General features: G+C 31.3%; 4 protein-coding genes and 1 non-coding gene across 7 annotated transcripts; 3 read left to right on the forward strand and 2 right to left on the reverse strand.

Annotated features, from left to right (window-relative positions):
- Window positions 1-643: 643 nt before the first annotated feature.
- On the forward strand, window positions 644-2,172 carry AT2G22420 (Peroxidase superfamily protein). The gene is made up of 3 exons (NM_127806.4): window positions 644-1,164; window positions 1,248-1,439; window positions 1,511-2,172. Exons 1-3 carry the CDS (start codon window positions 961-963, stop codon window positions 2,102-2,104), a joined length of 990 nt encoding a protein of 329 aa, NP_179828.1. The 5' UTR covers window positions 644-960; the 3' UTR covers window positions 2,105-2,172.
- A 142-nt stretch (window positions 2,173-2,314) lies between these two features.
- On the forward strand, window positions 2,315-3,294 carry AT2G22425 (Microsomal signal peptidase 12 kDa subunit (SPC12)). 2 transcript variants are annotated; one of them, NM_127807.4, is made up of 2 exons: window positions 2,315-2,608; window positions 2,693-3,294. In NM_127807.4, exon 2 carries the CDS (start codon window positions 2,699-2,701, stop codon window positions 2,975-2,977), a length of 279 nt encoding a protein of 92 aa, NP_565535.1. In that variant the 5' UTR covers window positions 2,315-2,608; window positions 2,693-2,698; the 3' UTR covers window positions 2,978-3,294. The 2 variants fall into 2 exon arrangements, with proteins under 2 accessions (NP_565535.1, NP_001077942.1); NM_001084473.2 differs by having other exon boundaries at window positions 2,559-2,608; window positions 2,696-3,114.
- Window positions 3,000-4,522, reverse strand: AT2G00740. 2 transcript variants are annotated; one of them, NR_143674.1, is made up of 3 exons: window positions 3,859-4,522; window positions 3,640-3,708; window positions 3,000-3,571 (listed from the first exon to the last, which is right to left on the reverse strand). It is a non-coding gene; the product is annotated as an uncharacterized misc_RNA (transcript). The 2 variants fall into 2 exon arrangements; NR_143675.1 differs by having other exon boundaries at window positions 3,026-3,571; window positions 3,640-4,079.
- A 7-nt stretch (window positions 4,523-4,529) lies between these two features.
- Window positions 4,530-5,006, forward strand: AT2G22426 (uncharacterized protein). The gene has a single exon (NM_001124890.2). It carries the CDS (start codon window positions 4,637-4,639, stop codon window positions 4,847-4,849), a length of 213 nt encoding a protein of 70 aa, NP_001118362.1. The 5' UTR covers window positions 4,530-4,636; the 3' UTR covers window positions 4,850-5,006.
- An 8,601-nt stretch (window positions 5,007-13,607) lies between these two features.
- Window positions 13,608-15,465, reverse strand: HB6 (homeobox protein 6). Its single transcript, NM_127808.3, has 3 exons — window positions 15,163-15,465; window positions 14,704-15,083; window positions 13,608-14,575 (listed from the first exon to the last, which is right to left on the reverse strand). The coding sequence occupies exons 1-3, from the start codon at window positions 15,230-15,232 to the stop codon at window positions 14,090-14,092; spliced, it is 936 nt and encodes a 311-aa protein (NP_565536.1). The 5' UTR covers window positions 15,233-15,465; the 3' UTR covers window positions 13,608-14,089.
- Between the last annotated feature and the right edge of the window lie 447 nt (window positions 15,466-15,912).

The raw sequence follows: 15,912 nt of genomic DNA on the forward strand, positions 1-15,912 counted from the left end.
ATAAATAGTACAATTTTTTCATTATTGTTATCAATAGTATTAATTATAGCATTATTTCTTGTATACGTTACATAAACAAAATTCTTGTATAAATATTTAACTAGTTGTTGAATACAATAACAAAAATCTAACTATTCATATTATACAAAAATAATCACTATTAGTATTAATGTATCTTATTAATATGGAGTAGTAATTATTTTTGTATGTTATGAATATATATTTAGATTTTTCTTAAGATGTTTTTAATAGTAATTATTTTTCATAAGATGTTTCTTATTAATGTATTTTTAGGATTTTCACACATCTTAAAAAACATATTAAAAGTTGATTAGAAATATATTATTCTTCTTGAAGTTTACACATCAATAATAACTAGTAATAAATATTGCATAGAAATTTTAAAAATGACTATCTTTTCGAATCAAAAAAATTTCCTACAAAATACAATAATAAACAAAGAGAGTAGTACTGTTCATCTAAATACTGTATAATGGATGTTTTACCAATTTTAACAATTACGTACAAAAGTTTCACACCTTTATAAAAAAAATTTGATCAATTATCCTTTTATCTTCTTTATTTTTGCCAGCTAATATACACTGCAATAATCCAAACTTAACAAACATTTAACATTACTTCAGATTCATCATTCAATAATTTCACAAACCCATAATTTTACCAAATTACTACACTAATCCCCCATTGGCACCAATTCTATAATTAGAAAATTTATTTCTTTATTTATTTATTTATTTATTTCTATTTATTAAAGAAATAAATTATAGAAATTGGAATGCCCACCACCACCAGAGACCACACTTGCACAAATTCCATCTATAAACACAAAAGCCTTTAGTATCATTCTCGAAAACCACCAAAAACCTCTTTATAACCCAACAAACAAAGTCTCTACTTCTTCTTCAATCACTGAAACACAACACCAAAAAAGAAAAAAGTATGTCTCTTCTTCCCCATCTCATCCTCTACCTAACACTTTTGACGGTGGTTGTTACTGGAGAAACTCTCCGACCAAGATTCTACAGCGAGACATGCCCTGAAGCTGAATCCATAGTAAGAAGAGAAATGAAGAAAGCAATGATCAAAGAAGCAAGAAGCGTCGCTTCCGTCATGCGTTTCCAATTTCACGACTGTTTCGTCAATGTAAACACTATAAATCTTTCTCTCTGTTCTTGATCTTTACTCTGTTTTCCTCTCTGAATTTTTCTTTGAATCATCAAATTCAGGGATGTGACGCATCTCTGTTGCTTGACGACACACCAAACATGCTTGGTGAAAAACTATCACTTTCCAACATCGATTCACTAAGATCTTTCGAAGTCGTTGACGACATTAAAGAAGCTCTAGAGAAAGCTTGTCCAGCTACTGTTTCTTGTGCCGATATCGTTATCATGGCCGCTCGTGACGCCGTTGCTCTTGTAAGTCAAAATTCAATTTCCCCGGTTTAGTGAAATCTCGGTTTTGTAATTTTGGTCTTTGAAAAAACCAGACAGGAGGACCAGATTGGGAAGTGAAGCTAGGGAGGAAAGACAGTTTAACAGCGAGTCAGCAAGATTCCGACGATATAATGCCAAGTCCAAGAGCCAACGCAACTTTCTTGATTGATCTCTTCGAAAGATTCAATCTTTCTGTAAAAGACATGGTTGCTTTATCAGGGTCACACTCAATAGGTCAAGGTCGGTGTTTTTCAATCATGTTCAGACTTTATAACCAATCCGGTTCTGGTAAACCGGATCCAGCTCTTGAACCGAGTTACCGTAAGAAGCTTGATAAGCTTTGTCCTTTGGGTGGAGATGAGAATGTGACTGGAGATCTAGATGCAACACCTCAGGTTTTTGATAATCAGTATTTCAAAGACTTGGTTTCAGGGAGAGGGTTTCTTAACTCTGATCAGACTTTGTACACGAATCTAGTGACGAGAGAGTATGTGAAGATGTTTAGTGAGGATCAAGATGAGTTCTTTAGGGCTTTTGCAGAAGGCATGGTGAAGTTGGGTGATTTGCAATCTGGGAGACCTGGTGAGATTAGGTTTAATTGTAGAGTTGTTAATAGAAGGCCTATTGATGTATTGCTTGTATCTTGAATTATCATTAGTAAAGAGAAGAAATCTTAATTATGACTTCTAAATTGATGCAAATCTTTTTAGCTACATGCCATGGATCTTGGTTCTCCAAAACTTTGATTTTGGTTTATGAATACTGGTCACTGCTAAAGCTACAATCTGGTCACACCAGTCTATAAAATAGTAAACATTATCTAATCACTGAAGTTGTTGTCCCAATAAACAAATTATGGACTGGACAAGTAGCAACATTCTAATTCTGAGGTACACACAAAGAAACTTAAATGTAAATATTCCTTGTTTCAAGGTTTCAGAATTTGCACATATACAAAATCTCGAAATAATTAAGGCACATTAAAAACCGCCGGTTCACCCGGTTATAGAGTAATCTGACCGTCCACTTTATCCGGTTTACTTTTAAACCGATTTTGTGGTCTTAGCTCATAAATGTCAAGAGTCCTTTCTTTTCTTCCCCATTGTTGAAAATCAGGTTTACAGATTCAGTGAGAGATCAGATCGCTAAAGGTTTGTGCAATTAGGGTTCTCAGATTCTCTCTTTTGTTTAACTTTGGATTCAAATCGCTAATGGTTTTTGATTTCGTTGTGTAGAAGAAAATGGATTGGCAAGGACAGAAACTGGTGGAGCAGCTGATGCAGATCTTACTGGTGATCTCCGGCGTTGTAGCGGTGGTTGTTGGCTACACAACGGAATCGTTCAGGACGATGATGCTGATCTATGCCGGTGGTGTTGTTCTCACGACTTTGGTTACTGTACCTAATTGGCCTTTCTACAATCTTCATCCTCTCAAATGGTTAGATCCGAGCGAAGCCGAGAAGCATCCCAAACCAGAAGTTGTCAGTGTTGCTTCGAAGAAGAAATTCTCTAAGAAATAGGTCTGATTCTGAATCTCTCTCTCTCTCTCTCTCTCTCTCTCTCTCAGAATTGTTTGTATGAGATATTTGTGGATCGGAATCTTAATTATGAATTGAATATTCTGGGTTGATTCTTATAATTATCTGTTTTTGCCAAAGGAATTTGCTTTTGAATCAATGGCTATGGCTGTAATCTGGCAATTTCACTGAATTGTGTAGATTATCTATCATCAGAGAGTTTTAGATGAAAAAGTCTTATGAATCACAAAAGTCTCAGTTTTTATGAAAATGGTACATAAATATCACACCATCCATTTACACTCTGTGTTAAGCTTGTGTGCAAAAACCAATGCTAGTCTTTGATGCTTTGCTCCTTCTTATTTTCTTGAGTCGAAGTAGAAATAGTTTGTGTGATTCCAAACTGTTCCGCTAGTCGCTGGTCAGAGGATTTGCACGGGTTCATATTCCGGGAGATTCGAGTCATCTGGCGAACGCGAACGCTTAAAGGTAGGTCATAGGCTTATGAAACGAAATGACAGTTGAATCAGCGAACGCGTACAGGTTTGGAATCAGAATTTGAGAGAACCAACATTTGGCAGGATGCTTGTAAATGAGCTGTGGAGAAAAAGGAGTGGTTTAGTTAGGTCAGCATTAGGAAGAAGCAGAGGATATGAAAAGTATACCTTCACCAGAAGGATGAAGCAAATTCACAAACAAAGAGAGAGCTCTCCGGAAGTAGCAATAGCCAAAATCTACATGGTATCGCAAAAAAAATACATCATGTGGATAAACAATAGAGGAAAATTCAGTGATTGTAAGAAACTAGTCAACTCTAGAGACAAAATCAAATACAAGGTATATATGACAAACGTATATCTTGAATGCTCGGCTAGTGTCATTACCAATGTGGTCAAGAAAAGAGGTTTCTGTGTGAATTGGGTAAAAGGTTGTGAACCTGAAAAACCATACAATAAGCATATTACTCTAATACTCCATAAGAGAATAGGACAAGAAAATTTGGGAAACATACGCAAGACATAACAAGTTGACTCCATAATTCTTCATTGGACATTGAGAAGTCTTTTCTGTTTGGTTTTGTCTGTTCATTTGGATCTTATTTGAGCTTCAGCCCATCAATAAATATGAAAGGGCCTGTTTAAAGCCCATCAAATAATTGTTTTACGATACCACATTTTTGTGTCCAACATTCAACACAATAAAGGTTTTGTGATTTCTCACACACAATTAATATAAAAAAAAAGTTTACAAGACTGATATATTCATGAGATAATAGACACGTTTACTAGATCCGTGTTTAACGTAGATCTTCTGTTGTCCTCTGTGTTATTCACTCATTAAGTAACTTTGTTGCATTCACTGAGACTGTGAGACATTGACCATCGAAGCATTTTTGGGGATTGACGAATATATCTATATGCTTATCCTAACTTCGATGAGATTATACATTATAGTAGTTTATACGTAAATCTAAGCATAAGTATTGATATAACAATTAAGAAAACGATAATCAATCAAGATACATAAATTTACAGAATCTGACCTAAGATACCAGTGAAAAGTGAAAACATAAAAAAATTCAATTTTGTAATTGTTTTATATGTTTATACTTTTTTCCGCAAGATAGTAAACAAAATTTGTAAGTTCTTTTTATTTTTTAAAATGCATATAAAAAAGAGGTGGAAAAGTCAAAGAAATCAACGGATAGAAAAGAGAGATATTGGCGTGGCGTGTGGGAAGCGGGAAGTGTTGATGGAGACAGCAAAGGGAAGTAGCATTCTCAAGCACGAGACATCGCCGCTCTCAGACAAATCCTCACCGGAGCGACAGCGACTCTTCTTCTTTCTTCTTTCTTCTTTTCTCTATAATGTATAGTACTTGTTAAAATACTGAATTTGCGGTGGAATTATACAACTAAATTGATAAAAATATATTGGATGTTAAAGTAAAAAAAAAAAAGTAGAAAGAATTTAATCACGTCTAACTCTTAGTAAATCTCTACATATAAAGTAAACTGGTTGTGTGCATATGTAAAGACACATGCATATGATAAAGTTTTTATCTTTTTTCTTAGCCAGCAATAAAGTTTTCTTTTTGGCCAAAAATGTTTTTTTTATTAAAAGGCCGAATTTTTTGACTTTGAATATCTGCAAACAAAAAAAGAGATAGGTCCCATTAATTGCTGACTCGTTCTATTCCCTCTGGACCACTTGCAATAACCGACACGTGCCATATACTTCGAGACAAGACAAATTATACTATACTTAGCTAATCTTTTAAGCCGATACGAGCCGTATAAGCTGTCTCCTTCAATGGGTCTTACTAATCGTATTCAATTTTTTTTAACACTTACCTAAACTTTGTGATTAATCATTTTTTTTTGTATTTTAACTTAGATTGAGTTGTATATTAAATAACAAGAAACTAAAAAAATAAATTCGATGAAAATTGACTGTGAATTAAGCAATTTAGAGAATATTTGCAACTAAGTCTAAATTTCCCAAATTAGAATTTTGAAAGTTTTCAGAGTTAAAAGTCTTGAAAGAGACCATTGGTACGATCACATCTCAAATTTTCTAATTTGATAAATTAATGTGACTGCAAAGCTGTATATCTTTATCTTTGAATAAAATATACAATCATCTTTGAAAATTTAGGACAATATGCTTTTTTAAATATTACTATATGATATTAGTTGAAATATTGAAAACGTTTCACCATCGATGCTATTGTGAGCTTTTGATTTTCTACAAGCGGGCCCTCGAAAACACGGGTGTCTAAAATATTTGGAAATCTTATTCTGCAAATAAGTACACTAAAACTGTCAAATTTTAATTTAACTATAGCATAATGCAAAATTTGTAATTAAGTAATAATCCGATTGGACGAAAATATCTTGTTAATTCTATAAATGTATTTTCTTTTTTTTTGATAAAAATTAAAGCTTTCTTCAAGAAAAAAACGAAAAAATAATCTACACAAAACTGTAACACTAAATTTAAGATTACTACCAGACTCAAATTTAGTTTTATGGTTTTAGTTATAATGTAGTTTTAAGCGGTCGATTTATACTAAAACCTCATTGGACTAGTGGTAAAATCCTTCATCTCTCATAAGGTAAATATTTTGAACCTTCCAAGCATCATTTTCTTATTTTAATTTTTAATTTTTAAATCCACTTCTAAGTTCTAACCGAACCTAAAAATCCTTCATCGCTCATATTGGGCGTGACTTCTTTCTTTGAAAATCATATTACCAGTAAACATTTGCATACACGTTGACAACTTGACATGTTGTGTTAGATTTAAGTTTCCCTTTCTTTTCAGTAACCATGCTGTTTTTTTATGTGTTAATTAGATACAAGTTTCTCAACTCTTTCTTCTTTGTTTTTTCTTGCTAGTAATAGTTTAGTGCTATTAAATAATAGTTTAGGTCTCGATAGTCTTTATACGAAAGTTACAGAATATATAAAAAAGGGTCGCTAAAAGTCTTTGCAGTAGCTAGTTAACAACGTATTTTCTTGCTGCGATTTTATATTTCATTAAATTAAGTTTGGTTAACTTAGATTTAGTCTCTTAAACCATTTCCAACGTGTTTTCCTATTTTTGTTCTAAAATAGAAGAATTCTATAACAGAAGTGGTTTTACTCCAAATTATTCCTCTAAAAAAATATTTCAATTTTTTTTTTTAGTTTAGTATTAATACTTTTGTTTTAAAAATTGCAACTTAAACCATTTACTTTAATTTTTACAAAACTTTCATATATTATGTACTTATAAGTTGCAGGTTTGGAAACAACACCACAACACCTGATTTTGTTTTTTTTTAGTTGCTTAATTGGATTCCAAAAATAAAATAGAAATGGTGGAAAATAGAGCAAATAAGATTAATATCTTTGATAAACTTTTTCTTCACAAGATTGCATAATTTTGTTCCAAAAGATATATAGCTATATCTCCATTACTTCATGTTGATTACGTACATTGTAACAAATTTAAATCAATAAATATTTAGATGTCTAAAAACACACCACAACGAATTAAACTGTCAGCATCTCTGTTGGGCTATTTTGGTTTATAAATTATAATGGGCTTCTCCAACGAAGGAATCAAATTAAGTATGAGTACTTGAGTAGATAAGATTTGTTTTCACTACTAATTAACAAGATTTGTTATGATGCGAATTTAATAACACCATGCAAAAGCATGAATCACGTAGAAACAATAGCTAGTGGATGGAATACACTTTATTGGTTCTTTTTAGGTACTAATTAACTATATAAGCCATGAAAACCTACCAAATGATCATTATAACTTTTATTTAAATAATCAAATCTAAGATGCTTTGCTATAAAAATAAGAAAAAGGGTTCATAGAGATCCTACGATTCTCAGTGTTCATTTGCCAAGAGAAAGTGAAACACATAACGCAAGTGTTCGCCACCTAAAACTTAAAGTGAATAAAAAATAACTTAACACTATAAAATCAGCAAATATAAAACATTTAAAATTACTAAAGCATATCGAAAACCAAGACACCATAAAGAAATTAATCGGTTACTTTTAAACCGGTTTTGGGTTTTATAGGTTTTTTTTTATCAACATGATATAAACTATAGAAAGATTAAAAAAAAAATTATAGAAAGAATGCATGAACCACAATCTTTGTCTAAGAATAGAGCTTTAGACTATAAGAAGAAAGAAAGGCAAGATTATTTATAACAACAAGGGTCATCAAATAAAGATAAATTCACAATGCAATATGTTCAATCAAATGCTTCAACGAGAATCAGATCATTTTTATATGACTGACGTCGAATTCAACATTCCAATTATAAAAGACTATTTCTTGGATCTATTCTACTGCTTAATTAATTTAGTGTCATTTTAGAAACTTCTATATACGATCATTTTAGAATTATACACGACACGGTTTGACAAAAATAAGGGTTCTCTTTTGGATTTTGTTATAATTAGTCAATTATGATTTTTTTAGTTGGATTAATACAATAAAACTAATTGTATGTTTTTCTATATATCGGGTAAGAACTGGTTAATTTTCGACAAAAAAAAAGTTGTAATTAATTTACTCTGAAATTTGTAAGCAAAACTCGTTTTTGACAATCGTATGATTTTATTTTCACATTAAAACCTTTAAGAAAAAAACTTTGGTTTGACATAAAAAAATGATAGTTCATAATTTGGATTGAATAAACCAAATTATGAATTATTTCTCATGCCATCAACTATTAAACTTCATTTTTAGTATTTGACACAAAAAAGAAAGAAAACAAAAATAAATCATTTAATAATATATACATATACATACATACAAAAGTATTGATCTACGTCAACAGTAGAAGAGTAGTCTGTTTTCTTCTTTTTTATATGAGGTGTCAGGAGATGACTGGATAAATAAAGTGGTGAAATGGACGGCTGTGAATAGTTAGTTTAGTTGAGCTGTCGACAATCGGAACGATAAACAAGAGGGGACCGTACACGTGCCTATCATCCTCCTCTCCTTATAGCCTTCCTGCGATGTTTATTTATTTTATTTAAACTATAATCAAATAAATATACATAAAATATATTAAAATGTAAGATTTACAAAAGTGATAGTGACAAATGGCTACGAAGAAAACGACATCTTCTTGATGCGTTTAAGGTCCCACGTCACATGGGTATGTGGACCCCCTATTTTTCTCATTTAGTTTTCGTATAAAGAAAGAAGCTACAGTGTGGGCCCTCATTTTGGCAATTTGTCAGTATACAATAAAAAGGAAATTTTATTTTATTTTATTTTATTATTATATTAGAAACATATATTATATCACAAAATTTGGAATCATATTTTTGTATTTTATTTTGAGGTGTAACAATAGAGTAGCAGACTAGAAACTATAGGATCAATCCGGTTCAATATTTTTGGGTTGTGAGACTTTCGATTTACTAATTAAGGTTAAAACCTAATGTAGAATTGATAGTTTGGTGATGAGAGAGCATCTTCTTAATCCGTTTTGCTGTATTTTTGTTTTGAGTTCTCATATTTAACTATATTTTTTGGTAGATTAGGACTTGTTCTGCTAATTCCTAATCTTTTTTTATATTGGTTGTGTCAAGATTGATGTGTATTGAAGTGAAACAAACTCTTAAACATCAATATATTTTACACAAAAATGAATAGTTTGGTACATTTCAATCTATTTAAGTATATTTCAGTTCAAAATGGATTAGTTTGTCTGGATTGAACAACTTTAGTATGCAGTCGTAACAAAGAAATCAATTTGTGTCACCATTCATTTAGTTAGAACTTAGAAACGCTTGAATTGGACAGTCAGTTGCCGAACATCTCCAATTATTTTTATTTATGTCACCACACGAATGAAGTCAACTACGTTCTTCAAATACTTTTAATCGCAATGTATAATAATCAAATTTGATAAACTTTTTTTAATATTTTTTTTGTCTACAATGGATGAACTATTTTGATATTTTAATTCATCATTAAATAATTTTGTTGTATGGCAGGGATTATTTAACAAGTGTATGTATCTAAAATTAATTAAGTATATTTATTTCGAAAACAACAATATTTTACTACAAACTATTATGATACAAATCCCAATCCTTGTTAACTACTCTTACTAGTGTGCTAGAAAAACAATTCAAGTATGGTAAAAGAAAAATGATATAAATAGTGCTAGAAAAACTGTGTAAAATTGTTAAGATGAGATTGCATCAATTTCAGAGGCTATTCATGACGTGAGAAAAGCTTCTGAATTTGTCAGAAGGTTTCATCATCTTTATTTCTGTAAAAAAATTACTTGGATAGATTCACTAAAAATGATGCTTCATGCTTCCACTTCACGTACGCGCACAATCACGACTGACGACCTTTTTCTCTAAAAAGCACCTTCATGATTTATCCTTCCCATCCACCAATTACTGTATTTTATTCCCTTATTTTATCCATGGAACAAATATATACAAAAAATGGAATCACTTTTTATTTATTTCTTGGAGTTCTTTCTTTCTTTTTTCTTGGGGGCAAGTTTCTTTCAAATCTGATTTTTTTTGTTATTATTTTCTGCTACCATATTAAATTTATACACTTTAGAGGTTCTTACACAATTTGGATTCTGATCTTATAAATTTTGATTATCTATTATCAATATGTTATCATCTACATAATTTTCTTATAATTATAGTTTTCTGGTTTATATCTATTCTTAGAATTGATGCTAAGTTACTTCTCAATATGATGTTTCACATTGGTTTGTGAACCATTATAGATTGTGCAAATTGTTTTTCTGTTTAATTTTTTTTTTTTTGAGGGTTGGCTTTTTGGATTAAAAAAACATCTTATATTATGCAAAAACATATGAAAGTTACGATGGATTAACTCTAGTACCATATGTACGTTTACTTGGACTTTAATTGCGATGGAATAACTAACAATTATGAATTATTTGATTCCTATTTGTCATTAATAATAGTGAAATGACTAAAACATACTGTCCATTTTCAATTCAACAAAATTATAAATGGCAAAGCCATCACTATACTTGACCTTCAATGGTTTAAGACTTGAAGTGGTAAGATATTCAAACTAAAATAAATATCCGATCGATTCATATATATTTCATAGTTGTTGGTCTTTCATTATTTATTTTTTTGACTTCTCCATATATATCTAAAAATGGAAAAATTACTTTAGATGCTTTCTATAAACGAAGAAAAAATAGAAGAGATATGTCGTGTCGTGGGATTAGGAAAGAAAAGATGTATATGATGTCCAATCACGTGTTCCCTTTCTCTTCTTCCTCCTTTTGTCATATTACTTTTATCCTTCAATGTTTTTCTACAACCCTAAATTCAATCCCTACTTTAACAAATTTCACTTTTTTGGCCGCAAAATCTATAGGCTATCCCATATCATACTCTAACATTGTATATAGTCATTCTAATTCGACCAGTGTTCGCCATAGACATTGTAAACCATTTGTATTATGAAACATGCATATGAACATCATTCCAAGTTAGGATTGAGCACTAAAACTTGTTATACTTTCATGTGTTATATATTTTATTATCCAATGCGTTGAGAAACTTGGATCCGTTAGATCTATTTTCTTGCTTAAATGTTATGGAACGTGTAAATGTAAAATATCCAAATCACATTCACGTGGTCTTTAATATATGAATAGTGAAATACCTAACTCAAAATATCAGAATGCTGAGTTATATTATAAAAACATATCTTATCAATCCATTTAAAAATAGGTGAAAAGCTAAATATCTGATTCAAAATAAATATCTCAATATCTTAAAAAAATAAAAAATTAAGTTGCAAACCAAACCAAAAACTATTTTTCGGATATCAAAACTTTTATCGAGTATCAACATCTCGGTTATGCATAATCTTTAAACCTACACACAAAAATATATTTGAATAAACATAAAACCAAACTAATTAGGTATTTGGTTTTGTTGTTGATTTGTAACCTGTTCGATTTCACAATCCCCTGGTTGGACCACATGCAAATTTTTCTTAGATGATCTCCGATCTATCTCCATGTTTATCTCAAAACTTTATTTTGAGTAAAACCCAAACTCCAAATTAAAATTACTCTATTTTGGAAAAAAATAAAATATAGTGATATGAGTTGGAAATGCTCTTAGAGAAAGAAAAACAGAAAGATTAGAAAAAAATCTATTACAAAAAAATTTCTACAATGAGGTCGAGATTTAGGTATTCTTTCAGAAGTAGTTAATATCGAAATCAAGTTTTTTCTTCATTTTTATTTCATTATTTTTAGTGAGTGATTATAAGTGCTAATTTGATGTAACTTTGAGTCGGGATTTCAACAATTTAGATATTCAAAATTTGAAGATAGTTGGTCCATAATGATTTAATAGTCTAAATTGATTATCTATGTTCCTCGATGTAGCATGTACTATAGTATCTCTTAGCTAGACTCTATTCCCTATCTTCGACTCTAGGTATATTGGGATATATTGTATGCGTTGAGCAAACAATTCACAACATAAATGTGTCTTTAGCCCAATCACAAGAAACCTGCTTTGTGATTAAACTATAGAAAGGTGAATAACTGAATATAAAACACAGGAAATTATATACATCGTACTGTTAAATCTAACACAGTAATGTTATAGGAAGATCTGATCATCGACATGTTTTAGTTGATCTAACAGTAAAAAAGATATAAAGAATCAAAGATGCATTAAGAATTCTAATTAATTAGAAGATTCCGGTATTATTATTATAATGATCTTATTCGAGGTGGTCCAAAGCTTTGCCGGTTTACCTTTAAGCATAATTAGTTTTCTTTAACAATCAATACACTGTTGGTTACACAAACCGAGACAACTCGAATTCGAATCAAATCAAATCTGAACAGCAAACCTAATGATAGTGTTTAAATAATAACATTATACAGTTTTGAGGAATTTAACCTCTATAATGAAGTAGTTTTTAGGTTTTTACTAATGAAGTCATTGTGTTACTACATCAATTTAAATCTGTATAATGCATATTGTTAAGAAAAAAAACTTATCACTATAAGATGCTAAGAGGTATACCCCAAATTATTTTTTACTTTTTTGAATTTAGTGTTAAATTATATTCAAAAAAATACACATTTTTACAAATAATTACCAATTACTTGAAACATTTTAAATGAGACACAACTTCTTTCACTAGTGCATAGACGCAAACCAGACTTAAATTTTGCTTGTATGCATTTCTACTCTAACACACTTCATGGTACTTAGACGGTTTCAAACATGTTTATCTATTATCTTTGCTAGCATCTCCAGATGGGAAGTTTGCTCTCCATGTCTTTTTTTTTTGTTTCGCTCATTTCTGATGGCATAAATCGCATTTTGGAAGCTGTATCTTAGCAACAACTTTTTCGTCTTGTCAATGTTTTTTCTCCAAAAATCTTCATAACCTCGTGCCAATTCTCTTGTCAAAGTTTCTCCCCCAAATAAATTATCAATCAAAGCTATAGTAAATAACAGTGGTATTGAATTATATTATAAATCTAGGTCTTATAAATCATAAAAAAACTGACGGTACAAAGTCTTGTATTATTGGCTTTTTACTATATTATGTTGAGGTTTTGGTAAGAAAATATTAAAACAAATTTCTTTTTATTTTATGATTATTTAAAATATTATTAAAACTTATTGTACAATCTATTTTTTATTTATCACATCTTTTTTTTGGTCGGATTCTTATTATCATCTTTTACCGCCTTTAAGTATATATCTTCATCTTTTATTTGTTGTCATTACTGCTAAGTTTCACCTTATATCACTAATTAAAGTATATAAGTTAGTAATTATAAATTAGTGGTACATGACAATACCTTTTTAAGCTAAATTAGATTTTATAGGTCAAATAAGACAGAATGAAATAAAAAAATTAGTTTGAACTAAATAAACCTTAATGACATGAATACTTTCCGGTAATCGAAAATGTAATAAATTGATTTATACTAAAGTTTTAATTCAAATCACAAAACAAACTACACTAAAAGTATATTTAACAGATTCAAAAAAAAAAAAAAAGTGTATAACACATCTATTTTGTTTTTTCTATCAAGAGGTTTTGGATCTGAAGTTCGGTGTGTTTTTTACCCAAACATTAGACTTAAAGCTGAGACTTTGAGGTGCATTCTCTTTGAAAAAAATCCCATAATACACTAGAACTAAATACACGAAGTCACACTGTAGTTTTATGATTCAAAAATTGATTTAAGGGTCAGAAGTGGTATAATTTAGGTTTCAAGGGTCAATTGTAATTTAAAGAGCCCATGCTGAATTTTTGCCTTTGACATGTTAACCCCTTCTCAATTTCTCTTTGATCTGATGATCCTTAATTACAAGAAGTGCACGAAAATCACTAGAGAAAAAGCATAATTACAAATTCACCCTAAATCATTATTCCCGCCCAGACTTAACCCTTCCTTAATTGCCCTTTCACCCTTCAATTTTAACTTTATTCCCATTTTGCCCTCCTCTGTTTTTTCCACAGAGAAGAAAAGAGCATCTAATCCAATCCAAAATCTCTTCCGGTGGTGTTTTCAGCTTCAATTCCAATGATCAACGGTGGAGTACCAGTGTAGAGACGGCGGTTGTTCATCGGAAAAGAATTCACAAGCTTCTTCTCCACTCAGAAAGTCCTCATGATCCTCCGTCTGCTCCATTTTCACAAACTGGAAGAAATTACCTCCTGGAACCGTCACCGGAGCCGCCACAGTGACATTAGAGCTGCTTTCTTCATTCAGCAGAGCGCTTGAATCGCTACTGTCTGAAGATCCAGCTGCGGCGGCGAATGAAGAAGCCGCCGCCTTTAATGGAAGAAGATCACGTAGATCTGTGAAACTCCGGTAATTAAGACCATCAGAATGTTCAAGAAACTGTGGAGGAGACGACGGTGCCTCTGTAATCTTCTCCGGCAACGAAACTTCTTCCTCCTTGACCGAAATATCACTCTCCGTTGTCACCGCCGCGTTGTTCTCTTCTTCTTCTTCTTCTCCTCCTCCTCCATTAAGCTTCGTTTTCAGTTTACTAATCTGCATCAAACCAAAACCATAAGTTTCAATTCTCTTGTAAATCTCAAGATTGGTAAAAAGTTTCAATTTTTTTAACTTTGAATCAACAAAAGTTTCAATCTTTTATCAAAAAGGTTGAATTTTTATACCTCTTGAAGGAGAGATTCATTGTCACGGCGGAGGGAATCAAAGTTATGACGGAGAGAATCGTACTGGGTTTTAAGAACACCGTAATCTTTCTCAAGCTGTTTTGTCTTCCACCGAGCACGACGGTTTTGAAACCAAACAGCAACTTGACGAGGTTGAAGACCAAGTTCTTGAGCTAACTTAACTTTCCTCTCAGGCTCAAGCTTATTCTCTAACTCAAAATTCTTCTCCAAAGCTTTAACTTGGTTAATGCTTAACCTTCTCTTCTTCTCCGACAAGCCCACGTGTCCTCTTTCTTCTACTATAGCTTCTTCTTCTTCCTCGTATCCTTCAAGCATCGACTGAAACTCTCTCCCACCGTATCTCCTCGGACTCTGCTCATCTGTAATTCCATAAGAAGAACAATTAGCAAACAAAGATGAGATTAATTAAAGGACTTGTTTAGAAAATTAGCTAAGTACCTGTGGAAGTTGTAGGACATAAAGAGATGAGACCACCCACTGAATCTGAACTACTTAATCTCTTCATCATCAACAATCTTTAATTACTTTCGAAATTTTTAATAACTTCTCAATTTAATGCATAGTACTTGATGATCTTTACTCTCTTAAACCCATCAAGAAAAGAGAAAACTTTGAAGGAAGAGAGAAAGAGAAATGGAGAGAAATTAAAGACAATGGAGATTCTTCTATATACAGAGAGAGAGAGGAGAGAGATTGTTGAGGTTGATGAGCGTTTTCCATATGAACAAGCTTGGTTTCACACTTTCTCTCAGTTTAAATAAACTCAAAGGTTGGGTTAGAAAGTAACCATGGTTAAGTAGATATTGTCTTGGGTGTTTTCTTTTGTAAATGATTTTTTTTTTTTTGTTAAAATAAATTTGAGGGGGTCCACCGGCTATACCCAGTTACCTCCAGGTTTCTTCCGGTATCACTGGAACTCGTGTAAGAGAAGATTAAAAAATCAATTAAAATAAAATTAATCTCAAACGGATATAATATGGCTCGGCTTATACTAATCGGCTCAGCTCCACTCAAGCTATACGTGGAAAGGAATCTCTGTGTTAAATTAATAATCTATTTTTAAAAATTGAATAATCGAGTTTTCTTTTTATTAATCTTTTGAAATTGTCTATTCACCATGTAAAAGTTATTATAACATCACAATATTGTGTTTAGAAGTTTTATAGTAGTGTGTAACAAAATTGGTTA

This window comes from Arabidopsis thaliana, chromosome 2 (assembly GCF_000001735.4).
Source record: "Arabidopsis thaliana chromosome 2, partial sequence".
Classification (NCBI taxonomy): domain Eukaryota; kingdom Viridiplantae; phylum Streptophyta; class Magnoliopsida; order Brassicales; family Brassicaceae; genus Arabidopsis; species Arabidopsis thaliana.